A 15,221-nucleotide genomic window follows, 5' to 3' on the forward strand; every position below is an offset into this window, starting at 1 on the left:
AGGACCTACCGAGCCATGTACGATTACAGTGCCCAGGATGAAGATGAAGTCTCCTTCAGGGATGGCGACTACATCGTCAACGTGCAGCCCATCGACGACGGCTGGATGTACGGCACGGTGCAGAGAACTGGGAAAACCGGGATGCTTCCGGCGAATTACATTGAGTTTGTTAATTAATCATTTTTCCTTGCCCTTTGAGCTTTGTTCTAATGTACACTAAACGTAATCTTTTTAAAAGGTAGAAGATACTTTTAAGACAACTTGGCAGTTATTTTACGGTAATCTATCCTTCCTTTGACAATTAGACACGCAGGTACCAGGAAGAAGGAATGACTTCTGGGCTGAAAACAGCAGCATTTTCGGTAATTCGTATAAACAAAATAATTAGGTCTGGAGACCTGGTGCTGCTAATTGTGTTAATGTTTTCCTTTGATCGGCTATCGTGAACCCTTCTGGGGAAATGTATTTTTGTAGACTTTAATAGAGACGTTGATTGTCCCTTAAATGTCACAAGTATATGAAATTTCTTAGCTGTCCCTTTGGAGTCACCAGAAGCCAGTCCTCTTAATTCAGTAACACAGCCGATAATTTAAAAACCATTTAGCTTTTGAGTCACGAGGCAATTTCCAATTCAAGTGAAAATTGCCTAAATATATTAAATGTAAGCAGTGGCAGAATGACAGTTTGGTTAAAATTATATTGACTGGTGGCCTTAGGGATCTAGAAACTTCTACCGAACAAAGAAATTTCCTTGTTCCCTGGGCCAACTTGGGTCTATTTATTTCTCATTTGTACCGAGGTGTATCCTACTCTCCATTTACATTCTATGGACCTAAGTATATGCTTGACTGCCTAGAATGTCAGGACCAAATTACTTCACAGCTACTCTACAAAGGGCAAATTTTAAGGTCATCTATATTATTTCCCTGATACTAATAGCCTTTACCCTGTTGCATGTCATGTAGGTTCAAGCTTCTGTAACATAGGCAGCTGCACTGCCTGTTCCTGTTGTTAAAACAAAAAGTGTGGCCGATATCTAAAAGCCCTTTGCTCTAGTTGCCAGCTCATCAGAAAAACATAACTTGAAAAGTTGCTTGAGATTCTCTTGCCGCATTGCACTCTAGTTTTGAAGGATTTACACCTTAGGAAATAGATGTATACTCTAGCAAATAAGTGATTTAGGTGTTTATTGAACAGCTTTCATTAACTTAATGCCGCTATTGATTTAAAAGCAAAGAAAACTTCATAAAAGCCAGTTACAAAGTCGGAATACGAAGTGTGCTGGGGGAAGCCAGCGAACAAAAGATTACCAGCTCCGCACACAGAGACAGGTGATCTGGTTTCTTATTTGGGAAAATGGTATTCAGATTCTGGAATGGGAATCTAGCCACTAAAACCGCTTAATGAAAAGACTTCCTTTCCACTTTCTGGTTTTTATTTTGTAAATCACATTCAGGGGTGAGATTGGGATGTCACCAGAGATTTGAGGTACAGGCCCAACAGGTTGTTCATTTAAAAAGAGGTCGTTGTCACATTTTCATTTCCAAATGAGTGACTCTGCAGGCTCTTGCTGGGTTCACAGCCGTGACCGTCATGTCGTGAAGTTTAACCTGGAGTCCACAGTCAAGGTCACTGGAGAGACTGAGGTCCATCAGCAGCTCTGTGTTTTTCTGACCATATGCCCTTAGTGAGACTTGCAACAGGGTAGCAGCCATGTAGGGCCTGACTCTATAGCTGTAATGAAACTGAAAAAGTAAAGTTACAAAAATGTCATCAAATGTATGGGCCTTGGGGCTTTCTGCCTTAATAATATATTCAAAGAAATTAACAAAATATGCTGTAAAACATCTTTCACTGAAATGTTTATTGGTTCAAAGGCAAATGTTAATTCATTTACACCTTTGAAAAGTAAGCACATCATTTTGAAAATCTTTAGTCTGATTTTTATCGGGCTAAAAGAGTAATTAAATAAGCTGTATTACATTCAAGCTGCATCTACATGACACTGATGTAAAATTGAAAAGAGAAAAATTCAGGCAAATAACTAGAGATTTTTTGAGGGGGTTTTACATATTACCACGTAGCCAGCTTAGCTGATTTTCTGTCATTGAAATGACCAGTTGTGATTCATCTGATTAAACCCCATATAGATCTTGGTGTCTTATACAAAAGCCTGCAAAGACAAGCGGAACTTGCAATATTCTTGCAAAAATTCTGTGCATTAAAACTGAGGGCAATAAGCTTGTTTATTAGTTTTATTATACCATTAAGTAAATATTTAAGATTCACCCAGACAGACTACTTTTTTGTGATTATAAAAGAGTAGTTGTTGATTAAATTTGCAGAGGAAATGTAAGACGGGTACAATTTTTGATAAATAGCACATTTATAGGAAGCTCAAAGGAAACCGATTTGAAATGATGATTATAATCGGGGAAGTAACCATAAAGTAACAGCTTGATGTTTCATTGTTTTTCTCATCCACTGATTTCAAAATCAGATTCACTGAATGTAAACGTCAATACTTATTTGGGGAATAATTCTCCTAAAATTTTAAGCTTCACATAATGTTTGCATGGTAAAATGTTTCTGCTTTCCAGCCTTCAGGAATTAAGATCGGATCAGAATTTAACTAGAGGGCAGTTATTTTACAATAAAGACTGAGGGAGAACCAGTTGCACATGTTCCTGATGCTATGATTTGATAGTGTTGTCACCATTACTAAAGCCTGTCAGGATATTAAGCATCTCAGCAGAAATATAGGAAACAATAGATGTATAAAACCAAAGCGCTATTTTTACAGCATCATTTTCAAAACTGTATTCTCGGACAACTTGTCCCCTTTCCACACTCCCCCTCTCACCTTCGATTTGGCAGCGGGCAGATGCTACATATAACGCTGACAGCTCAAGAATGGTTTCAAAAACAATCCTTTTAAAAATCAAGTTAAAGAAGACTGTGTATATGCCCGAGCACAGAGAGCATGCACCTGATTTTCTAAATGTGTTCTTAAACCTGATAAAAGCACACGGGCAGTTTGATACGCTTTTCAAAGTTCCGAAAACAGAACTGTACGTGGATCATCTCTCTCTTGAGAAGAGCATGGCAACAGAATATATTGCTTTTGGTGTAAGTTTTTGTAGTAGGCGTTTTTACTAATTCTCGTTCTCTGGGAGAGCTTTCTATTTCTAACCTGTGGCAAGACAAAGTCTTCATGTCTTCTTGTTATTGTTTACACATCCGCAGTGTAGCCCACTTTGAAATATTTATCTGGTTGTCAGATCTCCGCGCTGTCCCTGCATCTTCTCAGGCCTCCCCCACCTCAGACACCACACAGGAATTTGCAAGCACAATTCCCAGGAGCACCTTGTACGAATATGGATGCGATTAGACCAGCCCCTCTCTTGCCACCAGGTTCATTGCATGAGGATGACGAAGATACATTTTTGCCAGTCTCGCCACAGCCTTTTCTTTCCTTATCCTCCATGTTGAGCTAGACAACACTCTGGGATTTGGGAAGCAGACTTTTCTAAACACACAGTGGAAGCTCAAGGTGCATCTCTTTTTCAGGTTTGTCCATCTCCAGTAGAATGTTTTTAATGAAAAGATAAAGAAAATGTGTGTGATCCTTTAATAACACCTCCCTATATAAAGTGGATATATTAATAGTTTATATCAAAATTATAATACAGAGATATAAAAAATATATAGGTGCCTTTATGATTACACTTGTTTATTCACTATGGTCTTGGAAAGAAAACCAAGCAAGCAAGCTTCTGCCTATTCTATAGTAATATTTTATTATATGATTGGTATTTTTTATGGTGGGGAAGTGAGATGCTCCTGACAGATACGAAAGGTGATAGATGATTGTATTTTACCTCTAGAGGTTTAGAAAATACTGACTTCTTCCATCTGTTTCTGAAAGGTTCTTTGCGGATTTATATATAGTTGAGATGCATAAACATTAACTTTAGGTTTGAGATTTAAAATACCTATTGTAAGATAGAAGAGTTATGTTATGAGGCTGAATTCATTACATAAGATGAAATTCACTTCATAAATTCATTATACCTTAGCTATTTGCTTCTGATAATCTGAAAGTGGCTAGAGTACAGTTGTTTGGGGTAACTCGACATGGAGGTGAGAAAGCTTTAGTTAATAAGAAGCTGCGTAAACCAAGTTAAGAATGCTAAAACGAAGGTCTCTTTCTGAAGTATTCCGTGCCCATTAGGGTTCTTTCCAGGCACTGCCAACCAGTGCTGATCCAAAAAAATCAAGACGCTGTACGATGCTTCTGTGGCCATCATTCCCTGATCCGCAAGCCTGGAAGGATCCCTAAGGCGGACCTCCTCCCCAGTTGTCCATGTTACTTCAGTATCTTCATGGGAATTCCATAGGCTTTTTGTGTTTGATATGTGGTATTCAATTTGCATAGTATATACTTCTTTGTAATCCAGTTGCTGTTAAGAATGATTTATTTTAAAGGAAAAGAGAAAGCTGCATCATAGTTCGGTGTTCAGACAATGAACTGCTGAGCATTTAGAAGCAGCACCGAGTGTGTTACAGGAGGGGTGTGGAACCGTTGTAAAACCCAAAATTGAATCATTGTGCAGATTGGCTTCTCTTTGCCTCAAAAATATGTAGGATTGTGGTTGGTGATTAATTTGCAAGATTGTACTAACTTCGAGAGCATACAGTTTTACAGGAAACGCTTCATGTTTTTAAAATGAGGGGGCTTACAGAACAATACAATGTTATTAATATAATCTGGCTTTTGTTATGCAAATTGTTAACACCAGCTATTAAAATATATTTTAGTAGAAATGCTTTAATTCATGTTTTTTTCCTCTACACTGTGAATCTTTAAGCCTTGGTGGACTAGAGCAACATCGTGCTGCCCAAAGGACTAACCTATGCAAACTAGTTCACATTTTAGTGGATGTCACAGGAATTGTGTAACAAGACGTTATTTCCCCCTGCGTAATGTACAGCGGCATTGAAATAACACATTAAGCCTAGCATCATGTATGTATAGATAGTTACTTACAAACCCTTCACGGCTGCCATAATCGTTAGTATTACCATTCGTTTAAGAGCAGATCGCTGATTTATCTGTTAAAACGACGTCAACGATGTCAGAACAAGAATGACAGATGGATGCATCGGCCTTGGCTTCCAAGTGGTCCCTGCAAGTGTCCTCCTGTGATAGAACCGCGTTCTCAGATGCGCTCTCTCCAGGGTATTATTATTCTGTGTCTTCTTTCTGTATTTGTAAAACATTATAACGCTTTAATTTCCTATCTCTACACATTCGGTTTGCTTAAATAAATGCAGGATATAACAAAATGGTTCCACTTGTTGGTTCTCACCTTGGTTTCTTGGAGCAGGGGTCATTGATAACACCCTGGGTATGGGTTTATCGAGACAGCTCACGTCAAATGGCCTCGAAGGTCTGTGGTGGCCTCAGTGCACTAACCTTGGTGAGTCATTCAGAATGCGTCTTCTTCCCCCAGATAAACTTAGCTTTAAATGATAACAATATTATGCTTTAGCAAACTCAGTCTCCTTCTGATTTTATATCAAAGTACTATAGTAATACATCATCGTAGTTCACCTCTTTCAAGACTAAATTCCTCATATGTCCTCAATAGTACAGTTTTAATTTTCTTGTATTTGTAAGATGAAAGAAGCAGCTTGCAGCAAAGAATAGGAAATGCACAAACGGAGTGCATGAAACAGGGAGATGCTCTGATTTCCCAGCTCAGAATGGCTCATTTATCATAGAGGAGAATTGCTTTCTTCCTGTTTCCCATAGTTGGAAAAAGTGAGTTACTTCCTTTTTTTGCCCTCATATAAATCTGCTGAGACTAGGATCTTAGCTTTATTGTGTTACCTTGTAGAAGTTCCTCTTTGATGGTGCCTAAACCCTCCTAATTGTAAACTGATAGACTCTGCTGATGACGCATTTAGTGCTCTTGCTTATAGAGTAAACACGCTTCATAATCTTGAATTTTGTGTTTCTCATATTCCAAAAGTATGAAATGAATATTTGTATGATATTAATCAGCAAACATACTGATAATATTTCAAATGACAAAACAGCTTGCTCATTTATTTATTTGAAGAATTTACTTTTTTTTCTCTCTCTCAAAGTTTTTTTTCCCCCACCATGCTCACAGATTTTACTCTTTGGAACCCAACCCACAGAGAAATGAGTAACTTAGTGATTTTTTTTTTTCTGAATTAAAATAATTTAGGTTTAGGATAAACTGTGCTTATATTTTTATTAACTTAAAAATTTGTGAAGTTAGTTGTACAGGTAGTTGAGACATACGTGACACTAGAAGTCTACCAAAGTAACTTTTTACAAAAATACTTACACATAATAAATTGAAAAGTAGATAAAAGGAAAGTTTTGTTCCTTTCTTTATGTAATTTGCTTCTCCTAAGCAGGGGGATTGAATAGAGTTTTGTGATGGCAGAGAACTGGATATGGTCCAAGTGCGAACTTCAACTCCTTTCTGCAGTCTAAGCAAAATTCTCAGGCCTTTGTCCATTTATATTTGTACTTGGGAGCAGCAGAGTTCTGATGAAAAATAGAATGAGAAAATGGGTTTAAAGGGTGAAAAGTCAGTATTAGAACAAAGGACCCGGTTACTGATTTTGTATTTATACTGTGGCATTTTGATCTTTGCTTTCACTTTTTAAAAAAAGTAGCAAACATGAAAGAGAATAATAGACTAAAATAGAGAAATTAGCAAAATCTGAATGGCTGTTATTTCACTGGAGAAAATAAGGAACTTTTCTGCATTCCAAATTTAGTTACTCGATTGCTTTTAAAATGGACTCGTTTCTGGTTCTTGAGCCAGCCCACTTTTTCCAGAGGGTTTCTTCCCAAGGCCATGTGGCCCTTATTAACTTCTGTTATCTCGCCACTCATGACAGGCGGCTGGATGGAGGTGACCCATCTATAGCATGCCCAGGAGCCCTTGATAGGAGCCTCACAAGAACTTTGCCCAACAGGAATGATGGTCACTGAACCTGTCCACGTCTCCCTGAGGAGCCCAAGTTCACAGTATAGAGCAGGTTGGTTAACTGGTCTGATTATTAAAAGCTAAAAGACATAGAGAAAGGAGGAGGAAGTCGAGAGTAAGCAGAGCTGTGAGTAAGCAGAAAGCATGAGATGGGGAAAGATCATGAGATGGGGAAAAGATATTTAGGACAGATGGAGCAAAAAATAAAGTGGATGGTTGGTGGTGGCACGAGCCCTGGAGATGGGAAGACACTGATTCTTGCTAACAGCAGCCCTTGAGAGTAGGGAGCCCCAGCCCCTGCTGCTGAGGAAGCGGCCACACTCCATGTCAGATGCTCAAGGTTCCATCCTGGTCCTGCTGCCAATGTGAGGCCACCTCCCCCTGTCTCGATAAGGAACAAATTTCATGAATGTTGGAAACACTTGCAGGGTGTCCCCCAAACGAAACACCAAGTGGCCAACGTGATTGAAATGCCAATTACATTTTTGCAGTTGAAATGTTCCAAGGTTGTCTTAAATAATTTTCTCTTGTTTTCTTTTATGATGCGACATATTACACCGTATACGTGCTACTGAAAACCACTTTAGTTAGAAGTTGTTTCCCTAGGCTCTATGAAGGGTATCAATGATTAATAACAGATGAATTTAACTTCAACCAGTGGGTTTGTACAAAGAAAGGATAGGGAGAGGAATGTTCTCATCAACTTCTAAGTGTTTGGAAAAGAACATGGGAACGACTGGGCCACCTTAGAGAGTGACTCAGGCACTGGTGTCCCAGTGACAAAAACTGAAGTGTTTTTGCAGAGCTTTCAGAAATATCTAATTCTTCCGGGTTTCCTCGGTGACAGTTCTTGATTAAGGTGGATGAAGCAGTAACTGTAACTTACTCACTCAGCATGGATTTATTCAATGCTTACGTGATTCAAGGAACAGAACACAGGAACTTTCGTATTATATTCGTAGAGGGGAGACTTACATTAAACAACCAATGATATGCATTTATCCACTTGTATACAGTTGTGTGTACTTAATACAGTTAATTGTTTCATTGCAGTTTGAGAGATGTTGTGAAAGGAAAGCCTAGTGCTCCCTGAGTTCTTAGAGCTGGGCCGGGGTGACCTGTGGACTCGGCGCAGGGGAAGGTGTGGAAGACTTCTCTGAGGATCTGCTATTTGAACTGAGCTGAAAGCTGCACTGAGAGCTCAGTCCATCTAAGCCTTAGATGCGTGGGAAAATTTAGTCACTGGCAGCTAATGATAGAAGTACTCTAGCCTTGTGCCAGATTTTAATTTAAATAGCAATGGCAGGTTTTCGTAATTTTCATACAATTAAATTTTCATGAACAAAAGTTGGGGTATGCACGTGCATGAATATGTGTGCATGCCCTACCCTTTGGTTATTCTAATTATGACTTATTCCACTTAGAAAGTCAGCAGGTTGCAAAGAGTTAATTATACACACAAAGTTGGACAGATGTGGAATACTTCACTTCCTTTTTTGGATAATTGGTTATTATGCAGACTTTCCTGTGTCCTTACTTCCTCCTTGAGTATTTTTGGAAAGCATGTGCTTACTGGAGTTTACGGTCATACAGTCTGCAGCAGAACCACTGATTAAAAATGCTGTTCTCTCCTGTTTTAGATTCCACAGGTTTGGGAATTGTCCTTCCATCTAATATGTGATATGAGTTAGATTTTCAACATTAACTGGACAACACAGGGAAAAATCACTCACAAAGCAAGATAGTTGTTGGTAATTATTTACAATAAGTCCTTGCTTGGAGGTAAATCATAGCTTTGTTTATAGAATTCTGGCAAGATTGTTGAACATCCGTCTCCTTTAAAAATCTGACAGTATGTTTGCACATTTTATCTGCGGTACCCTTGCCCCAGTTAAATTCATGATCGATAATATTTTGGATGTATTTGGCTCTCATAATGCTTGTGTGGGAACACTTCTTGATATTTATAAATACTTCCTGGCTGCATGTACATCTTTCTTTTAGAAAGGAGTGTTTTGACTTTCAAAATGGTGCCGCATAAAGCGATTTCTGAACTTCTACATCTTTTTGTTATGTTGCTTTTCTTCCAAAAAGCGTAGCTCTGATGATCCAACTACAGCCATCATATTTGTATTGTAACACAGTTTCTTTTGTTTACAACCATATGCCCACTGTTTTACATTCATTTTAGTGGGGTCGGGAGAAGAGGTGCCTGAAAACCCGGGGGACAAACTTGTTTTGTGTGACCCACCCAGTGGTCCAGGTGAATGTGGAAGGCATCTGCCTGCAGCCATCCTCCACCCAGAAAAACAAGGGACCGGCACGGGGAGATTTTTCTATCTTCCATGATTTAAGTCCTAGAAAGGTGTGAGAGTGGGGGAGAGGATGGCTCCTATGATGATTTATTTTTTGAAGCAGGCAAATAAAAATGTTTATGGTATGAGAACATTATTATAGTATGTCAGCTTTTAGTATTATCGAAAGATTTCATGCCTGAAGGGTATTGAAACATTTTCAGAACTTCAAATGATATGCTACTTGATCATGACGGAGACCCTAAAATGGTAGTTTCATAATGTAGAATCCTTAAGAATTTGACAGAGTTAATTTAGTTATATTTCAGCAGAGATCCAAGATCTACATTATGATTGATTGGGGTGGAGGGGAGTTATCAGCCAAAAGAAGTCCTGTACCAAAGATGACCACGTCAGGTGAGTGAGTGAATACCTGTGGAACGGTAGCATTGCAGGAAAGAGAAGGAAAGACGTAGCTGGGGCAAGGGCAGATCTGAAGAGCCCAAGGCCTCACTTGGATGAAAGGTCAAAGTTTTTGCTTCAACTGGAATTGGGTCTTTCAAAATTATTCCAGTCTCAGGAGGTAGAGTTTCTTTGTGTTGGCCTTGGTTATCTTCCCATGTCTTTGCAGTTTTGTCATGTCCACAAAATAATGCCGCACTCAGTTGTGTTGCTGAGCTTTTCTGGGGGAACGATGGATTTAGAAAGCATCTGGAAAATGCTGAAAGTTCACTTTGTGTGAGTACAAGTTGGGATGTAGTCTTTGAATTTAGTATTGTGTGATGCCCCAGCCTTTACATGGACTTTTTTTCCTTTAAAGCCTGAGAAAGCCATGTTAATCGGAGCGGAGCGGAGCTGAGTAGGTCCCGCGTTAGGTAGAATTTGGGTGTCTCACATCTCTGAGAGGGACAAGTTTCAACCAGCAACATGCGTGCCCTTCCACACTTGTTGCCTTTGGACTCACAGATTTTCAGGGGAGCAGAGACCTTCAGTCAAACCCCTACCGTCAGGAAGACATGGCATGATTGTCTCGTTGTATTGATTGGAAGACCAGGGCCTGAGAAAGTTGGTGACTCTATCATAATCTAATGGCTGGACTTTGAAGGGTGGATAAAAACCTAGCTCCTCTGTCTTCGGTCACGGTGCCTCTCCCCTCACACAGTGTTGCTCTTGACGTCTGCTCTATCTGGTTCAGATGGCGAGGAGAAGAGTGAGCGCTTATCTGGAGCTGCCCTTCTTGTTCCTTTAATGTCCCAATACTGGCTCTGCTGCACAGCTGTGAGCACTGAGGAAAGTGATCCCAGGCGGTGCCCTGCTTTGATCACCCAAACCATGGCAAGGACACTTTGGAGTAGCAGAAGAAGTGATGGTGTCCAGACTCTCATATCACAGGTCGGGAAGGCAGTATCTCATTTCCTTTAAGACTCTGCAACTGCAAATTAAGATAAAAGGAGAACAGGGTCTTTAGAGCACTGATTTGAAGTCAGAAAGCGTTCTGTTCCATGTCCAGCCCTTTCTTCTCCCGGGGGGACTTTAATAGGATGAGTGAAGCTACCATCTGGTCCAAACTCAAACCTCTTGTCGTTCGGGTAGTTAGAATGCCTCAGGACTTCTAACCAGCTTGGTTTTTAAATGTCATTTCCACAAGCGCTTTTTAAACACTTAAACATTTGTCCCACTTGTGATGCCAGCAGGGTTTGGATTTGGACGCCTAAGATAGATTTGGGGCTCGTGACAAATCACCCCCTCCCAATTGTGTGCCATCCTGTTTTCCCCTTCCTTTTCTTTCCTTTTATTCCATCCCTTCTGTTTCCTGTTTTTAAAAGAATGTATTGGTTCTCTACTTAAAAAAGTAATCCATCCTCACTGTAAAACATTCAAAAGAGTAAAGAGAAGGAAAAAATGACTTCTAAGCCCACTATCAGAAACTATGGGTGTTGCTGTGTATTCTTGCAGAGTATTTATTGATACATATGTGTAAATTTTTAACAATAATTGTCTTATAGACAATTTTATGGACCTTTCTCCCATTTGACGTTGCATAATGAAAATTTCTTTTATCATTAAGTAATTTTTGGAAAATATTCCATCATATGTATGAATTATTTAACCTTACCGGACACTTAGATTGTTTTCCTTTTAAAATAATGCAGTGAATATTTTCATATTATTATTTCCATTATTATTTCCTTAGGGTAAATTCCATCAAAAGGGAATTGCTGGGATAAAAGGATCATATAATTTCAAGGCTTTTAATAAATACTGTTATTAACTTGTCACTCAGCAAAATTTACAATGTAGGTACCTACTGTCGGTAGCTCGTTCCTCTTTTACATCGTTTATTTCTGTGATTGCTACTGAGGTTGAACGTTTTCTTCACATGCTATTGGCTGTTTGCAGTTCATTCTCCCTGCCCCCAACTTCCTGGTCTTCCATTCTGTTGCTTGGGATATTCAGCACTGGTGTCTGAATGTTTGTTTGTTTGTTTTCAATTTGGTATGTATGGCCGAATTACCCTCCAGAAAGTTTCCTCTAATTTATACTGCCATCAACAGTTTGTTTGTTCCGTCAAGCCCTTTCTGACACTGAATGCTACTGTTTGTTTTAATTTTTGTGAGTACCCCTTTTAGTTACAGAAACTGTTAATGCCATCATTTTTACATATGCAATTGCTGTGTGTTAAAACCTCAGAGACAGTACAGAGAGAGAGACAGACAGACGGACAGAATTTTGCAGGAGAGGAAGTATAAATAGACAATGCAGAGAAGGAGTCAGGTGTGAAGGAGAAGGGCTGACTAGGAAAAAGAGTATGGAGTCGAATTAGTCTGCTAGGACTGCCATAACAAAGTACTGCAGACGGGGTCGCTTAAACAGGAGTTTATTGGTATTTTCTCACTGTTCTGGAGACTGGAAGTCCAAGGTCCAGACCTGAGCGGAATTGGTCTCTTCAGAGGCTTCTCTCCTTGGCCTGCACATGGCCGTCTTCCCCCTGTGTCTTCAGGTGCTCCCCTCTGTACCTGTCTGTGTCCAAATTTCCTCTTATAAGGACACCAGTCAATACTGGATCAGAGCCCATCCTCATTACCTCATTTTAACTTAATTACCTCTTTAAAGACCTTCTATCTAAATATAGTCACATTTTGAGGTACTGGGTGTTAGGGCTTCAACATATAAATTTGGGGGGAACAAAGTTCAGCCCATAAGAGGAATGAAAAAAATCAGTACTTGTGGGCAGCCAGGCACAAACAGGTGTAGCTTGGAAAGGATTGAATTTAGAGAATTTTAGAGGGACAGTCTGAGTGCCCGGGGAAGGCATTTGAAAGATGAAGGAACTAGGAGCCAGAAAGGTGAGCCAGGTGGCCCAAAGTCACAGCAAGTTAGTTATAGAGCTAGGACAGGAGCCCAGGACTCAGCGTTTCAACTCTCCTGGTTTTCCTGTTGCATTGCACTGCCTCAGGAAGCTCAGCTCTTCAGTGAGGCTGTGCCCTGTGTCTCTCCTGCTCTGACTCCAACTCCTGGCAGTGATCTTGAGCTAAGCAAGTCACTGCTACAGGCCCCAAATCACTGTTGCTACATTACGCTCTGTGGAAGGATGATTTCCCGCCTCTCCTCTCTCCCTCAGGTTGGAGTCAGTGTAGCGGGATCAATTTCACTTGATGCCCTGTCTGGAGGGAGCCCGCCTCGGGCTCTGCTGGAGGAGCTGGTTTCTATATTGATACAACATGGGGGGCAGTCTCCTCCTTGCCCTGTATCCCACATCCCTCCCCCTTTCTCCACCTCCCAGGCCTCCCCAGAACCTACCCTTTCCACCTCCTTGCATACCTGGTCACAGAATGTTGGACCTCAGTTTATACTTTCTTCACTACATCTTATTTCTGTCTCTTTGTTGTAAGTTCTTATAGAAGCTCCATCTCCCAGGAGGTGAGCGACTGAGACTGCACAGCCGGTTTGTCCTCTTGTACCACTGCTGGATCCTCTGTCTACCTGGTTATTGTATGTAGCCACCAAATCAGTGTTGACCTGTGCAAAAGCACAGTTCCTAATTTCCCTGAAACAATATGGCTTGTTTTCAGTTTTTATATCCACTCTTTCCTAATATGGAAAACATTATACAGAGCTAGAAGCATATAGTACTTAGTAAGGAAACACAACAACTTAATAAACAAACAGAACATCCATTTGTGTCAACACTGATGATAAACCTATCTTCATTGTCTAAGCTTCCTCTCACTTTAATCAGATTGTTTTCAGGATGCTGAATGGCTGGCAGACCGTGCGCTCATGGAGATGGCTTATCATGGTGGAGGGATGCCAAAGAAAAGAGCAGTCGTCTGGGTTGGCAGGGCTATAGTCTGAAGAATGACACCACCTTTAGCTTCTTGGAAGGCGCTACCTAACTCCTGCGCCTGAATTTCTTTATCTGTCCAACGGAGATGAGGTTTCTCTTTCACGTATGTTCTGCATATTCTGCTTGTAAAGAACCTAGCACAGGATTTAGCTCATACTAGGCGCTTAGTAAATGGCATCAGAGACCATAGTGGCCGTCTCTGGGGCATGCCCTTGTCAACTGTTACAAAAGAGAACTCGCTTCCATTTCACCTTCTCCAGGGCCACTGAGTGGCCAGCAGCGAAAGATTAGTGCAAATCCATGCACTTAATAAGAGCAGATGATATATTAATTGAGCACTAATTAAGTATAATGAGATAATGCAAATGCATGTAAAGACTTCTGGGTATTGGGTTGAGAGGACCTCGACAGAGTAACTACATTACTTTTTAAATATTTAGATGTTTATGCCAATAAGTTCTGTTTAATTGATAGAGATATCTGGCATATTTTTATATATTGTGGTTTGTAAATTACCATTTAGGATATTAATTTCAAAAGTAGAAAAGTAGTGCTATGTGGTGACCTTTAAAAATGCATAGCTGATTGAATCCTGGTATTTAAACACTAATAGATTTAATTATATGAAAGTGACACAAGAGGGCAGCTGTGTACTGTTTCTGAATACCTTTTGCTACAGTAGATTAGGCTAAAATTGAATATGTGAATAATCAGTATGATAGGAAATTATCTTTCATAAACTTGTTATTACATAGATGAAATAAAATTATTTTATTTAGAAATAACTTAATTCTGTATACCACTCACATCCGTATTGGCAAATAAAGGCTGGCAAGTAATGATACAATTAATATCCTACTGATTATCCATAGTTACTACGTTGACGTAGAACTTCCTGGTGGTGCTTAAAGATCATTTGACTGATCTGAGGGTACGGTGGGAGAAGGCGTAGAGGGACTCATAAATTAAGGCACAGCCTGGTCCCCACGGGAAGCCTCTATGTTGGAATGAAATGTGTGTCCGGTGCAGCAGAGTTTAGCAGTCCTGTGGGGCTGGACAAGAATGTCTCAGCCTCTGTGTTTTCACACAGATCTTGGAGGTTGGCTTACTTCTGATACCTTTGGTTGTCATCCTTTGAACCCACAGTGGGTAAATATACCGCATGATACCTAGAGCCTCCTTGCCAGAGCTGTGGTGTGACTCTGTCAGTTTGTCCCATCCTGGGGGTCAGAGAGGTCCTGGGTGCTAGGATAATGAACCCGAGCCGAAGGATCCTGAGGATGCCTAGAACGTTCCAGGTCTGAATTACATCCAGTTTCAGGGGCTTGGGCAGTTACATGAGGACAGCCGGAGAGAGGGCTGTGTCTCAGCATAGATCAGAGATAGAGCTGTAATGGATCCTTCTGTGCTTCAGATGTCGTTCTGGAAGGACAAATCTGGTTTGTGAAAATGGGCAGTTGCAAAACTTATAACAGAGTTTTTCCCAAAGTGAACGTAGGTAGATCATTGTTACTTAAATCACTCCAATAAGCATTTATTAAT

At 40.2% G+C, this 15,221-nt stretch overlaps 1 protein-coding gene across 3 annotated transcripts in view; it reads left to right on the forward strand.

The window, feature by feature from the left end:
• Positions 1 to 15,221, forward strand: part of NEBL (nebulette) — a 368,320-nt gene that overhangs the window by 334,159 nt on the left and 18,940 nt on the right. For all 3 annotated transcript variants that reach the window (XM_089906448.1, XM_022580464.3, XM_089906447.1), the window contains one exon: positions 1 to 15,221. This exon is cut by the window's right edge and continues 18,940 nt beyond it. In XM_089906448.1, the coding sequence (XP_089762574.1) occupies positions 1 to 177 (177 nt within the window). In that variant the 3' untranslated portion in view covers positions 178 to 15,221.

The sequence above is a fragment of the Delphinapterus leucas genome, chromosome 2 (genome assembly GCF_059928025.1).
Source record: "Delphinapterus leucas isolate spDelLeu-1000000601 "Yukka" chromosome 2, BTC_Dleu_Yukka2, whole genome shotgun sequence".
Lineage (NCBI taxonomy): Eukaryota > Metazoa > Chordata > Mammalia > Artiodactyla > Monodontidae > Delphinapterus > Delphinapterus leucas.